The sequence below is a fragment of the Scheffersomyces xylosifermentans genome (genome assembly GCF_036884685.1).
Source record: "Scheffersomyces xylosifermentans strain CBS 12540 chromosome Unknown RJT20scaffold_6, whole genome shotgun sequence".
In the NCBI taxonomy this organism is placed as follows: domain Eukaryota; kingdom Fungi; phylum Ascomycota; class Pichiomycetes; order Serinales; family Debaryomycetaceae; genus Scheffersomyces; species Scheffersomyces xylosifermentans.
This window is the reverse complement of record NW_027042944.1, coordinates 1,670,000-1,683,858: the sequence shown is the minus strand read 5'-3', so window position 1 is coordinate 1,683,858 and position 13,859 is coordinate 1,670,000. Positions and strand designations below refer to the sequence as shown.

Sequence of the window (13,859 nt, the reverse complement as noted above, 5' to 3'; positions counted from 1 at the left end):
TAAGAGAAGAGAACCTTTATATATATTTACTTTCTACCCCCTTTACAAAGTAAAGGTGGGATATAGAATAAATAAAATAGATAATTTATAAAATAAAATAGAAAAGAGGGGGGAAGATGAATAAATATAAAAGATTAATAATTAATAGAATTGGTAAATGTATTAAAGCTCTACTAATACCAGTACTACCTAAAACTTTTAATAAACCATTATCAGTATAGATATTAAGAGCACCTGCTAATTTAAGAGTAGGTCTAATAACTACATTATTTAATAATTGATCAAAATAAATACGTTGGTTAAAGTAATTATAAATATGAGATTTAGATATTTTATATGAGAATTCATAAATATAAACTAAAGATAAAGATAGTCGTAGAAGACCCGTACCGCAGCATTGTCGTAGAAGACCCGTACCGCAGCATTGTCGTAGAAGACCCGTACCGAAGCATTGTCGTAGAAGACCCGTACCGCAGCATTGTCGTAGAAGACCCGTACCGCAGCATTGTCGTAGAAGACCCGTACCGCAGCATTGTCGTAGAAGACCCGTACCGCAGCATTGTCGTAGAAGACCCGTACCGCAGCGCGGAGAATATCCCATAGTTGCGCGCATTTCCGCGCTTAAACGGAAGCCTTGGTTAAAGAGAACGGAATAATCGGGAAGTAGAATTTCAGAATTTTCTAACGAATTGCCGCGCAGCCGTACAGAGATAACAGATTATATGATAGTCAAGCTTATTTTTCTCCTATTTACTTTCAAACAAGCACAGTCCGCCTTCCTATAATTGCCAGCATACTGAAAATTTCAGTTTCTAGAGCTCTTACATTTGCCAGGTTGGTAACTGGCACAAAACACAACTTTACCACTTCTTATCTCAGGGCCAGTACTGATAATTTGCCGTGCACTTTCGTTTTATTGGCTTCAAAAAAATCCCTATAAGGATACAACAGTATTTTATTCCCAATTAGATATCATGCATGGCTACTACCCAAAACTGTCCAGAACTAGAAAGCAGCACACATTTACGGATGAAAGAAAGTTTATATATTGAATATATTGTTTATTTAATTATTATAACTAGGAAACAACAACTCGGAAAAACAACTAGAGTACGACTCCCCTACCAATATTAAATTTGGTTCTCTTTTCTTCGTATAAGCTGCTTAAGTAAACCCCCTTTATACTCGTTTGGAGTATATACAAAAGAAGTTAAGTATATATATTCTACCCTACTACATCATAATAGATTCACTGCAGATCCAGTAAATGAACCTCATATTGAACAGTATTATCTGATTCTCTAATTGTGAATACATTTGTCTTATCAATACTAGCCCACTCTAATGCCTCTTCAATATCCTCCAAAATTGCATCAATTTGTATGGATTCTTCATTCCAGCTGTCACGAATAGCTTTTTCTACAGATTCCGAATATACATATATTGATCCGCGTATCTTCTCTTTCTCTCTTTTGGCTTTCTTCTCAACTACACTAATTTTCCTATCAGATTCAATAAGATAACCTTTGAGAAGACACCCAGGTGGCAAGGAAACAGCGTCTACTGTTGTGGTTGATTGGTTCATTTGTATTGAGATGTTGTAAAACAGTATTAGAATGTTATGTACTTTTCCTATGATGATGAATTTTATAATATATCACAAATTAGTGTCTCTTTTATAGTTGAAATAATGCGCATTTCACGTGCAAAAAAAGATTAATCAAAACATTTTAGGTGAGCAATCATATATTTTGCCCAAACTTCGGCTATTTCCACTGTAATCAACTCAGGTATTGTCGAATCCAAGTAACAAATGTTCAAAATGTTGATATCTTGAGAAATTTACAACCTGTGAGTTATTCTCCAGGAATTATAATAACACATTCTCTAAAGTGTTCGTCAACATTTGAAGTATCTACTCCCCCATTCTCAAGGGCTATAGTACCCATTGGTTGTCGTAGAATACCCGTACCGCCGCATTGTCGTAGAATATTTTGCAAATTTTGTAAGAAAAGTAAATTTTCCCAAGTACTCCTGAAATGTTGAAAGGGCATAATGCAATACTGCGATATGGCTCTACAAGTACAGTTGCCTAAGTATAGCAGCATGTTGGTTTTCATCTCAAAATTTTCATGTATTTCTCTTTTTATCGAGTTGATAGTGGCCAAACCTTAGAAGTCCCATACTGCAGCATTGTCTTCACCGTGAATGAATGCAACATCACTAATATATCATTACTATTCGATATGTAGTATTAAGTTTCCTGCAATCAGCCACAACAGTCCAAAACAACCCAATTAAGTTATACTCAAAGACTGAGAGTGGCAAATCTCATTCTTGGGAAAATTAGCGAAGTTGCATTTGCAAAACCACTACTCCAATCACTACGCACCGGTATAAACTCTACTGCCGAATAAACAATTGAGCGTTTTGGAAGATTGCTATAGATCCCATAAAAGCTATTACATTTTTCTTATGCCCATTGAGGACTATGATCTTGTTCAATATTTGAAATATCTACCTTAGCATTTAAGCATATAATGGCCTCAGTTAATCCATCAATCTCTAGCTACTTACTGGATGGAGTTGGCTCCATTATTTGGACAACTGCTTTCGCTCCTATGAATAGAGTCAAACTTTTGATTCAGAGCCAAAATGTATTAATTAAGCAAGGGAGTCTTACCAAAAAGTATGAAGGGATCATTAACTGTTTTGTAAGGACTACTCGCAACGAAGGTATAGTTGCCTTATGGAGGGGTAACTCAGCCGATATTATCAAATTTTTCCCGACATGGGCTATGAACCATGCTCTTAAGGAAAAGCTCAACACAGTCTTTGGGGTGAGAAAGAAGAAGGGCTTCTGGTACTGGATAGCAGGTAACTTAGCATCTGAAGTTTTACTCTGTAATGCCACTCTAGCTTTTGTATACCCTTTAGATTATGCTGCAACAAGACTAGCAAATGATGTTGCGTCTGCCAGCGGGGAGAGAAAGTTCAAGGGATTATTTGATGTTTATGCTAGTACTTTGACTTCGAGCGGTTTTACTGGCTTGTATAGAGGATTCGGTCCTTTTGCTCTTGGTCTCACTGTATTCAGATGCCTTCACTTTGGTCTCCACGGGACCGTGAGATCTTTTGTGATGGTTGCTCCACGTGAAGAGTCCTTTTATCCTTCCTTCCTTATTTCTTGGGCTATTACGACAGCAGCAACTGCTTTTTGCTATCCATTCGACACTATCTCCAGAAGGATGATGATGAATTCGGGAGAAGGAACCAGATACAAAAATGGCTCTGAATGCTTCAAGAGAATTATTGCTGCTGAAGGTGTTGGCTCTTTGTTCAGAGGTTGTGGTGCCAGGATGTTGATCGCGGTCACAAATGCCATGTTGATATCATTACTCCATACTGCAATAAGTTGATGTTTATTATTACATCTATAGAAGACTAGAATCAATAGATTCACGAATGATCCAGCATAGCTGTTTAAATCGAAAACGTTGCCATGTTCAAAACTATCAAAACCATTGGGTGCTTTATTCTAACACGTTAGCCTCCCTTGCGCACGTGAAATATCGGTTGACAGAATCAAACAGGGACAACATTGGATTCCAGAGGTACGCTTTGTATATATTTCATCAGCCTCATATCAGATATTATAAAATTAACTGCTGCAGCGTTTTATATGCAATGTTTGGAGTGTATAAGCATCAGGATAAAAATTGAGATTGATATCTCTACTGTTCATATATCTTTTAGATTTTTTTCAGAATATAAACTTAATTATGCGACTGAAACAACGGATGCGATCTAGAAAATTGATTACCTTCGTTTCCGACTTTTGAATAACCATTTGACTAGTTCATGAATTCTTTACATAGTTTAGAACTCTTCTAAATTTTAGGAAAAAGCAGCCACCACCGAAGCATTATTATTCCGTTATGCCTATGTGACACCGGCTTGTTGTTAGCCCATACATATCTCCCTGAAAGATGTGAACCTTCGATTTACCCAAACTACATTGCTCTACACTTGCACCTACCCGGGTCCTCCATTTATTGCTAGATACTTCTTAGCTTTTTATTTCCATATGTTTATATGTTTATTAAGCCACTAATATCCTTTCGCCTCTAATTACTTTAGAAGATTGGCTTCTTAAGAATCAGCTTCTGGGTATATATAGCAGGTTTGTTCTTATATTCACGAAAAAGCAATATATACCATTTGTTACAAATTATTTAGAACTTGTTAACATCATATCATAGTTGAATGAGTTTAACAACTTTGGCATGAAATCATGGAATTAAAGATTTTCGAAGTGCAGTTGATTTAATAACATATGGAAAAGAAGTGCAAAAAAATTCAAAATTTTACTTCGTAAGTATGGGCTAGTATTTCGTCCGATTCCTTCTTAATTGAAGCAACAATATATTTAGAAAAATATGTCAAGAATGAAAGCTTCCTAGACGAACTCATATTAAGTTTCAATATTATTGAAGGTCTAAAGTTTTTCATATCTCCACATTTTCCAAAATCAATCCGAGATAGTCATATGAGGAATCTCCGAATGATGGCTGTCTTTATCTCCGATTTCTCACAACAATTAATTTGTATGTAGGAGTATAATATACTAAGACATAAATAGCGACATATTTGACAGGGTTACCACACTTGAAGCTTTGACCTGTTCCAGCGTCTACCACGTTCCAACTTAGTTTCTGAATGGGACTCCACTACTGCAAAAAGTCCAAATGGTTACCAAGGTTTGTATGTTCATATATTTAGTACTCAGCATAAAGTGAAACCTTCTCCCCGCTCTTGGTTGTTCTGAGAAAAAAGGAAATGCATACTACTGTTGGCAAAGTAGCTCTCTTCAGAGACTTGTTTCTGAATCATACAGCATCGGCAAGTGGCCAGCTTCGTGTGAACAATGACAACTTTGCACAATCTGAATACTCTGAAATGCTGTCTCAGAATTATGGCTCAAAATACCTGAAGCATCATTCTTTTCTTCTGTTTATGATCGGAAGACGACGACTGAGTGAATAACAGGGAGAGTGAATGTGGGCTTCTGGACTTACACGGATTCCCAATCAGCTTGCTTTGCTAACTTTTTCGAAGCAAAATAAGCATTTACAGCGTGCAACTATGTCAGCGGAGTATAGTGGATAAATCTTTCTAATGACCTAACAGCTGGAACGCTCTCTTTATATTTCATTTTCATTCTCACTTGTATATTCCAAATAAATAGTCAAGTTGTTCAAAGTCTTTCTTCATATGCTTTCTGTTTCGAGAGCAGTCTAATAACCCAAAATCGATTAAGTGTATCTGCCCAGAAGCAGAAACTTGGATGTTGGGCACTCTATTATCATTGTGAGCAATACCCATCAGATGGAGTTCCTTGAGCCTCGCCCTGACCGTACTGTAAACTTTAGTGCTTTTCCATTCTTCCGTGAGACCTCCTTTCCAAGATACTCGAATATGTGCATAGGGTGGTCCTTGTATCCATTCCAAAAGCCTGATACCAATAATTTTGGATAGTTCGAAGCAAATTTGGATTTCTCTACTTTCTTGTTTATGGCTAATTCATTGAAAAACATATGGTACAATTTCTTTATATTAGGGTATGTGTAGACTCCCGAGTTCTCTACCATTTCTTTTGAAAAGTAGTACAACTTAGTAAAAACCTTAGGAGGAAGCTGTAGAGTGGGGAAGCACTTCGCAGTATTATATATTAACTCGACAACTTGTATTGCCACGGATTTCACCAAAATCCAAATAAAATTCATCTTGTACAATATCTATCATTTTGCCTGACATCCCAGGTATATTCCTGGACAATCGCAAGTTGTATCCATCAAGATTTCTAGGATTTGCATTCTTCAATGGATCTATAAGTTCTCTCTTAAGGTTAGCTTCTTTAACCCATCCTCTTAAAATTTCCCTTGTGGTTCGTGTTTGTTCTACCGTTTTATAAAAGAACCCTGCTATTGCTGAACGTAATGTAATACCGTCTGCTACTGTTTCGGGATCATTAATTACGAAGTAATGGATATCCAATTCACTGCCGCCTTTGAAAACTTCGTATCTAAAAAAACCTGAAAATGTCAGATGGTCAGAAACAAAAAACCTATCTGTCCCTAGCACAAATGCCTGGAGAAGGATTTTTCGGAAAACGAAACTAAATGAGGAGCCTACATCCCAGCTTCCAATACATGGTGTTTCGTCGTGGTTTATCATATTTTTAAACATCGAAATATTTTTCCTCATTTCTTCGAACCCTGAAGCCATTAAATAGTTAGGTATCTTAATGTCGCCTATAGCAACGCACAAGTCCCAATCTTTGTTTCCGTTATGTAAATTATCATTCAAAACGTGGACAATGCCGAGCTTAGTGAGCGTTCTTGTTGACAAGAAAGGTTCAACTGTTGACAGCCTTGCAAACAGGCTACGGATTCCTAGAGTTTCATAAATTGATAGATATATATGGCTAAGAGGTACCGATGTCTCGATATGGTAGTGGTTTTGGATGTCAGTTTTCAGGAAGAAATTTATCTTCATTGGCTTCGAATAATGTGACCTTACTAACATCATTAGATCTTTTGCATCCTTAAGGGCTAAATCAAGTGGACGGAGATATTCCTCTTTGAATTCGGAATTACTTGTCCCGATAAAGTTTGCAGACATCAACGCATTAGTGATAAAAGCTGTTGTAGCAATTGGAGGATATTCACCTATGGAGACTGATGCCTTGTCCCCTGGCAAAAGGGTTTCGGCCATGGATATCCCATGGGGATCCCAGGTTCCTAGAAGATGTGTATCCAAAAGCACTCGGACATTTCTTTCTCTGTCATTGAGCACTTCGTAATATAACTCCTGGGAGTTTGGATAGAAGATCTTAGATATCAAGGAATTTTTTTCTTCAGGTACATGTGTATTACCATCATATTTCCTAATGGCTATTTCAAGCCACTAGAATGAGAGATATATAAAGAAGACGTGGAGGGGATTGGTTCAGAGTGAAACTGTTGTGACAACAAACCCTCCGGCAATGTAAGAGTTCATTTACAATAGACGATGAAGGCGATGATGGCGAAGAAGTAGTTTAGGTGAAATAATTGAAAATCGATACGTTAGTGGTTAATTCCCTATCTATTGATCAAGGGTAAATATCTTGGGCTCAATATTTCCTATACAATTCTTAGATTTCAAGGAGTGCAGGTATAGTTTAAGCCATTTATCAGTCCTCAAAGGAGAGTTTGGGGCCAAGGAACTAAAATGGGATTTTGATATAGCGTTTTTTGTTCTTTTAGGCGGCATTTGTTAGGCGGCTTTGGTTTTGGCGGTAAAATCTTGATTACGTAATGCATACAGAACAAAGCTGTACTGGAAGCTGAAAAATCATAAAATGGCTCTTTGGCCGAGTGGTTAAGGCGGTAGACTCAAGTTCTACTATCGTAAAGATGCACGCGTTCGAACCGCGTAGGAGTCATTATTTTTTACCTTGCACTCTCCAGAACTGTATAATTTCTTATATTTATCTACTTCATTCATCACACACCTATTGCCCTCCATCTCTTCTCATACCGTCATTTCAATCTTATGCCTAATCTGATGTCTCATTTGTTATCACCACACCATCAAATGACTTCTCCAGAATTTTTCATATTTCGCACATAACTCATTCCTGCAGACACCCTGCCAGAGTCAAACATGCCATTGCAATGAGCTCTTGATGAAGTCATCAGCCCAGCTATTGATTCTTGGATATATAGATGGTTAGGGCCTATCTAGTGGAAACAATATCTGAGTTAGTGCAAGTAGAAGTATCTAGAATCTATAGAATTTGTAATTGCATAGTGAAAAATCTCGTAGAAATGTCTTTGCACACAACAGAATTGGACAATATCTTGCCCTTAGTGGCTAGAGGTAAGGTTAGAGATATCTACCAAGTAGACGAAAATACCCTCTTATTCGTTGCTACAGACAGAATTTCCGCCTACGATGTGATAATGAGCAACGGAGTACCAGCTAAGGGCAAGATTCTCACCAAATTGTCGGAGTTTTGGTTTGACTTCTTAGCTGATACCATCCCCAACCACTTGGTACTTGCTAAAAGCGACGATGAGCACTTGTTTGCCAAGTTACCTAAGGAATTGTCTCAGGACAAGTACAAAAGACAATTGTCAGGAAGATCTTTGCTTGTAAGAAAGTTGAAGTTGATCCCATTGGAAGTCATTGTCAGAGGATACATCACCGGATCAGCTTGGAAAGAATACAAGAAATCGGGTACTGTCCATGGATTGAAGGTTGAACAGGGATTGTTGGAATCTCAGGAGTTCCCAACCGCTATCTTCACTCCTTCGACCAAAGCTGAACAAGGTGAACACGATGAAAACATATCGCCAGAAAAAGCCGCTGAGATAGTGGGCCAAGAATTGTGTGACCAATTGGCGGATGCTGCGATCAAGCTTTACACCAAAGCCAAGGAATTTGCTAAGACCAGAGGAATTATCATTGCTGACACCAAGTTTGAATTTGGTTTGGATAGCGACAACAAGTTGGTTTTGGTTGACGAAGTTTTAACACCAGACTCTTCAAGATTCTGGAATGCTAAAACTTACGCCGTAGGACAATCACAAGATTCTTACGACAAGCAGTTCTTGAGAGACTGGTTGACTTCAAACGGCTTAGCTGGTAAGGATGGTGTTGCCATGGATGATGAAATCGTGGTCAAAACCAAGGCTAAGTACATTGAGGCTTATGAATCGCTTACTGGAAGCAAATGGGTTGACTAAGTGTGATATCTGAAGTGGGTGATAGTTAAACATTGCAATTACCTCCTCCAGCAACTATAAACGCAGCCTAGAAATGATACGAGATAAGTGTAAATTAAATATATATTTATACTATTAAATGAGAATGAAATAAACTTTTGTATGCTATGATGTCGATTCGTCTTTCGTAAATACTGTTATGAAGTGACAGATGTCACTGATGCCTAAAACATCTCATTGTCCCTATGGACTCTTCAATGTCTGTAATTCTTTCTTGAGTAAAACTCGTCAAACTCTGGGATTTGTCTCTTGTCCAAACTCAATCTTTCAAGCTCGTCAAACTCTGGGATTTGTCTCTTGTCCAAACTCAATCTTTCAAGCTCGTCACTAACCCTCTTGTGATAGTTATATTGAGTATTTCTTGAACTGAGAGGTGGAGTAGATTGACTCTTATACTGATGACCATGGTACAAATCGAAGTCGTCATTGTTACGATTCTTGAGTGGAATTCTTTTCTGACCTTCCTCGACTAGATCTCTGGGCCCTTTTGGCTTCGTAGGCAGTGATAATTGCTCATTGGATGCATAGTGCTGATTCTGGTAGTTTCTTGCTTGAAGGGTGGCTGGGGATTGAGGTGGATTTGATACACCTTTATTGGGTGATAATGAATAGCTATTAGAAGTAGGATCTGACTTCTTGCGATGCAAATCGTTAAACTGTTGTTTGCTGAGGATTTCCTTGACTCTTTGCTGAACCTCTTGGTCAACCACCATCTTAAATTCTCTCTGGTAGCCCAAACGGACCTCCTTTGCTTCCAAATCCATTGCTCTTTTCCTCATTTCAAACTCACCAATGAGTTCCTCCTCTAACTGCTTCTTCTGTAAGTTACATTTCTTCTGCATGCTCTCGAACTCGTCCTCTAACTCCTCTCTTTGATTTATAATCTTGTTTTCTAAACTTAGCAAGTAAGCTTCCTTTTTCTTTAATTCTTCACTCTTCGTGAGTAATTGCTTCTGAAATTCGTTTAGGTTGGCACTGATTTCCTTGATTTCAGTTTCCTTGCGGAGGAAACGAACAGATAAAGTCTCCAACAAGTCGAAGCAAGATGGTCGAGATTCCGGCTCCACGGTTATGCATTCTCTTATTATTGATCTGAGTTGAGACGAGTAAGAATCCGGAATTTCAGGAAAGATTCCCCGTTTTATCTTTGTCTGTAGTTGGAGATGAGTCTTTGCTTGGAATGGTGGCTGAAGAGTACAAAGTTCGAAGAGAACACATCCCAAAGACCAAATATCGCATACAGGGGAGTAGGGATTGTCCATTAACACCTCAGGTGACATGTAATAAGGAGTTCCTACGTATGTTTTAGCAAAATCATTTTGGGACGTCAACATTTTGGCCAAACCAAAGTCTCCTAGTTTTACGGTTTTACCTGAGTTCAGCATAAATATGTTATCTGGTTTAATGTCTCTGTGGATAATCACAGTTTCCGAGTTGATACTTGGCTCGCTGTTATTGGTATTGGAGAATAAGTTGACTTTCTTTGCGTCAATACCATAATGGCATCTGTGAAGTGCTAGTAATATTTGAACAAGCACCTGCCATATGAATTCTTCTGGAACCTGTTCTTTATTCTTCTTGAAGTTAGTGATGATTTGGGCGAGGTCTCCTCCATCGCAGTACTCCATGTATATGTGAATGGACTTCTTCTCCATAATGTGGTCATGTCGGTAGTATTTCACAATATTGGTATGATCGAGCTCCCTTAGGATCCTTAATTCGGAGATGAGCTGGTTTCTCTCCTGGACATTCATGGAGGTATACTCAATCTCCTTCCTTACAAGGATCTGGCCACTCGCTTTTAGACGGACTTTCCGTACTGTTCCAAAGGAGCCCTTTCCTATCACCTCCAAGGCATCGTACTCATTGCTGATATTCGTTGTCATTCTTGCGGTATTCAGACGATAGTGGCCCGGTAATTTCCAGAAGGGTCACTTCGCTGCCTTTATCTATTTAAGTCTACGATTCTGTGATTTGCACCTAAGCTATAACAAAGAGTCCCAGAGAACAAGATCTCACGAGAGGGATACCCAAAAAGATTTCCAAAATTCCACTGGACAAATATTATCACAAAAGAGAATCTATTGTATTTCACTTCGTCTCACTTATCACAATCCCAGTTTCATCTACAGCAACATCACTATATAAATTTTCGATTTCCATGGCTTCATACTATTTGGGACTGTTTATCATATTGCCTATTTGGGAAGATGCTACAAAAGGTGCATATGAAGAATTCACGTGACACATATTGTCGTGTATAGTGAAGTAACAGTGACGATAGTGTGGGATGACACACACTGTTCATGTTATTCGTAGATCTGATGATGGTGTTTATCGGGACGAGAGAATAATGGGTAATATCGATGCCAAGTACCTTGGCTGGGGGACTAAATATGCCCTTAATTTTATCAATCAAGGTTTACATTTCTTTTGTTCTCCTAGAGTTGTCCCTACTGTTATTCATCAGTGTCGTATTATTAAATTGGGTGCGAAAAATTAACTATTAGTCGATGGAGGTCGCTGGACGTGGTGGACCCTCCTGATATTTTCATAGTCACAGAATCGTCTACGTTTTTATTTACAAAGTTCTAGCAATCTAAGCCATTTCCAACAAATTGGTAAAACTTCCACGAATAGAAATAATTTCCTGGGAATCAGTGGAGCTCTCGGATCCCTCAATCTCCCGTATCACATCGTCGTCAAGAAGTTCTATCTCCGAGATCAAATCCGATGAAAAACGCGGTCTAGGTATCGATCCACCATTCACTATCTTCTCTATGCGGTTATAAAGCTTCACTGGAAGCGTGACATCAGTTTTAAACTTGGAAATTAACCAAAAAATCGAATTCAAAGCATTGTGGCACGCCCCAGAATCCATGAAGTTATTCACAATGGCAAGGTCGCTCATAGAATCAGCTAACCCATTCGCTATTTCTAGCATTTTCACTACAACTCCTGGTCCATTCGATTCAAAAGCATAGATGGGCAAATTACTGGTCGAAGATAAAAACTCGTGTGCAATGGTAACGGGATACAGTAGACTCAAACAGTCGTCCTCACCTCTCCTACTAGATAACAAGCCATTCTGGTAAGCAATATGCCAAATTAAAGATCTCATCCAGTGTTTCGATAGCAAAATATTCACCTTCTCAATATCCGAAGTTGGATGAGATATAGAAATACTCTTGATCCTATTCTCTACATCAATAACCCAACCTTCCGATAGAGAACTCGACGGCATATGGAAAAAGCTTTGCAAGGCTTCATAGTTCTCTCTATTATTTTCATTTCTGCTTGCAATACTCATCTTCTCAAAAAACAACCGATCAGGTATAGAGAAGATCTTGACGAGCTCCGTGAATCCAGTTAACAAACCTGAATACTCCTCATCCTCCAACGAAGGATATGGGATACTTGAATCCAAGATTACTGGGACGCTATCTTCAATGCACATGAATCTCTCCGTCACTAAAAGCAAGTAGAATATTTTTCTGAGTCTATGAACTTCAGCTGGTGGCTTGCTCAAGTAAGCTTCTGGATCGTGCAAACGTAAGATTTGTCCTATTGATATAGCCTCTCGTAAGTGCATAATTGCAGCAGCAGTACCTCCCTTGACATTAATGTAATACACGTACAAGAAGAATGAAGTCAAAAGCGTTTCATATGATGGTTGGAGACGATGCTCATATTGCTCCCTAACACTAAGTGCTGCTCGAACATAGTCTTTAGCTCCGATTCCCTCAGGTAACTTGATGATATTCGAGTTTTCACTCAAAAACGCCACCTGCCGTGATATGGCTGCACACACAGCAAGACACAATGAATAGGAAACCGAGATTTCTTGAGTCAAAGGACCTGCAAGATCAACTGTAGCCAACTGTGATACCAAGTGTGCTACAGATAACACGGGCCAAACTCCGTAATACCATGTTTGATAGACTTGAAGACATGGCAACAATATATCAATGGAAAAGATGGGTGCATGGCCCATATTTGGTGGGATTGTGCGTGTGTTAGTGCTATTGTTGTGAAAGTGCCCAACATGGATGTCTCCATCAACATCTTGAATTGTCATCGGTTTCGAATCCAATGACGAGTTCCTCGACGAAGTAGCAGGTGGCTCGGCTGAAATATTGGAAATCGGAATATGAAGCGGCTCTCCTTGGTAATACGGAGCTTTTTGCAAATTCTTAGCCTTGGGTCCACATTTCTTTCTGATTCTATTACTGGTACACACTATACCATTGTTTAAACAGCGAGTACAAGGACGAACGTCGGAGCATCGAACTTTCCTAACAGCACAGCCATCGCAAGGTCGAGAATATTTAGCCCTACGAGCCCCTGAAGGAGCCTGGCCCTTGTCCGAATGCTTTAACTTAGCTTTTTGCGAGATTTCTTGGGCGTCATTGGTGGTTCTAGCAGGGATTACACTAGCCATATAGTAGTTTTTCAGAGGGGTAGAGGCCTCCTAAGCGAATGAAACTAGTGAAATTAGGACTGGGATCACAACCTGACCAGTTTGCTCGGATGTTATCACTATTCGATTCACGGCAGCAAGTCTCCGATTATTATCTATCAACAATATCCCTGACTAACTTGAGCATCCATAACTTATTAATCCTTTCCCCATCACTCCGCCATACATAATGGCATATACGGGCGAGGAACAATGTTCGGAAAATGGTTTAAAGTACTGCGGTATGGGTGTTTTAGGCTGTGCTCCGCACTTTTTCAAAAGTTTTACGACGGTGCGGCTCTGGCGGGGTCACCATACGGCGGGGGTTACTAATGAGGTGGTGGAGGAGGAGGAGAGTGAGAATTAGGGAGAGTGAGGAAGCGAGGATGTAGGGAGAGACATCGACAGGGGTACAGTATTACTTTAATGATGCAAAATTGGTAGAATCGTTATATATGTTATTAATTCTCTAATATCACGGTAAAAAGGTTACTGCAAAATTTATAATTTATAATAAATATATATAATTGGAAGGACCCTCTTCTCTCACTCTGCTCGGTGAGGCC

At 38.9% G+C, this 13,859-nt stretch overlaps 5 protein-coding genes and 1 non-coding gene across 6 annotated transcripts; 3 read left to right on the top strand and 3 right to left on the bottom strand. All coding sequences in view use genetic code 12, as the record gives it.

Moving 5' to 3' along the window:
- Nucleotides 1-2,330: 2,330 nt before the first annotated feature.
- RJT20DRAFT_56426 (ADP,ATP carrier protein) lies at nucleotides 2,331-3,776 on the top strand. The gene has a single exon (XM_064920715.1). The coding sequence runs from the start codon at nucleotides 2,541-2,543 to the stop codon at nucleotides 3,417-3,419; it is 879 nt and encodes a 292-aa protein (XP_064773432.1). The 5' UTR covers nucleotides 2,331-2,540; the 3' UTR covers nucleotides 3,420-3,776.
- A 1,358-nt stretch (nucleotides 3,777-5,134) lies between these two features.
- RJT20DRAFT_148191 (uncharacterized protein) lies at nucleotides 5,135-6,777 on the bottom strand (the record flags this gene model as incomplete). Its single annotated transcript, XM_064918964.1, has 2 exons — nucleotides 5,135-5,696; nucleotides 5,794-6,777. 2 exons carry the CDS (start codon nucleotides 6,775-6,777, stop codon nucleotides 5,385-5,387), a joined length of 1,296 nt encoding a protein of 431 aa, XP_064773431.1. The 3' UTR covers nucleotides 5,135-5,384.
- Nucleotides 6,778-7,407: 630 nt separating this feature from the next.
- On the top strand, nucleotides 7,408-7,489 carry RJT20DRAFT_t111. Its single transcript has one exon. It is a non-coding gene; the product is annotated as a tRNA-Leu (tRNA).
- Nucleotides 7,490-7,874: 385 nt separating this feature from the next.
- ADE1 (phosphoribosylaminoimidazolesuccinocarboxamide synthase) lies at nucleotides 7,875-8,795 on the top strand (the record flags this gene model as incomplete). The annotated part of the gene is made up of 1 exon (XM_064921700.1): nucleotides 7,875-8,795. The coding sequence occupies one exon, from the start codon at nucleotides 7,875-7,877 to the stop codon at nucleotides 8,793-8,795; it is 921 nt and encodes a 306-aa protein (XP_064773430.1).
- Nucleotides 8,796-8,921: 126 nt separating this feature from the next.
- On the bottom strand, nucleotides 8,922-10,940 carry KIN3 (serine/threonine protein kinase). The gene has a single exon (XM_064917672.1). The coding sequence runs from the start codon at nucleotides 10,718-10,720 to the stop codon at nucleotides 9,029-9,031; it is 1,692 nt and encodes a 563-aa protein (XP_064773429.1). The 5' UTR covers nucleotides 10,721-10,940; the 3' UTR covers nucleotides 8,922-9,028.
- Nucleotides 10,941-11,062: 122 nt separating this feature from the next.
- On the bottom strand, nucleotides 11,063-13,707 carry RJT20DRAFT_130147 (putative sucrose utilization protein SUC1). Its single transcript, XM_064917671.1, has one exon. The coding sequence runs from the start codon at nucleotides 13,273-13,275 to the stop codon at nucleotides 11,434-11,436; it is 1,842 nt and encodes a 613-aa protein (XP_064773428.1). The 5' UTR covers nucleotides 13,276-13,707; the 3' UTR covers nucleotides 11,063-11,433.
- Between the last annotated feature and the right edge of the window lie 152 nt (nucleotides 13,708-13,859).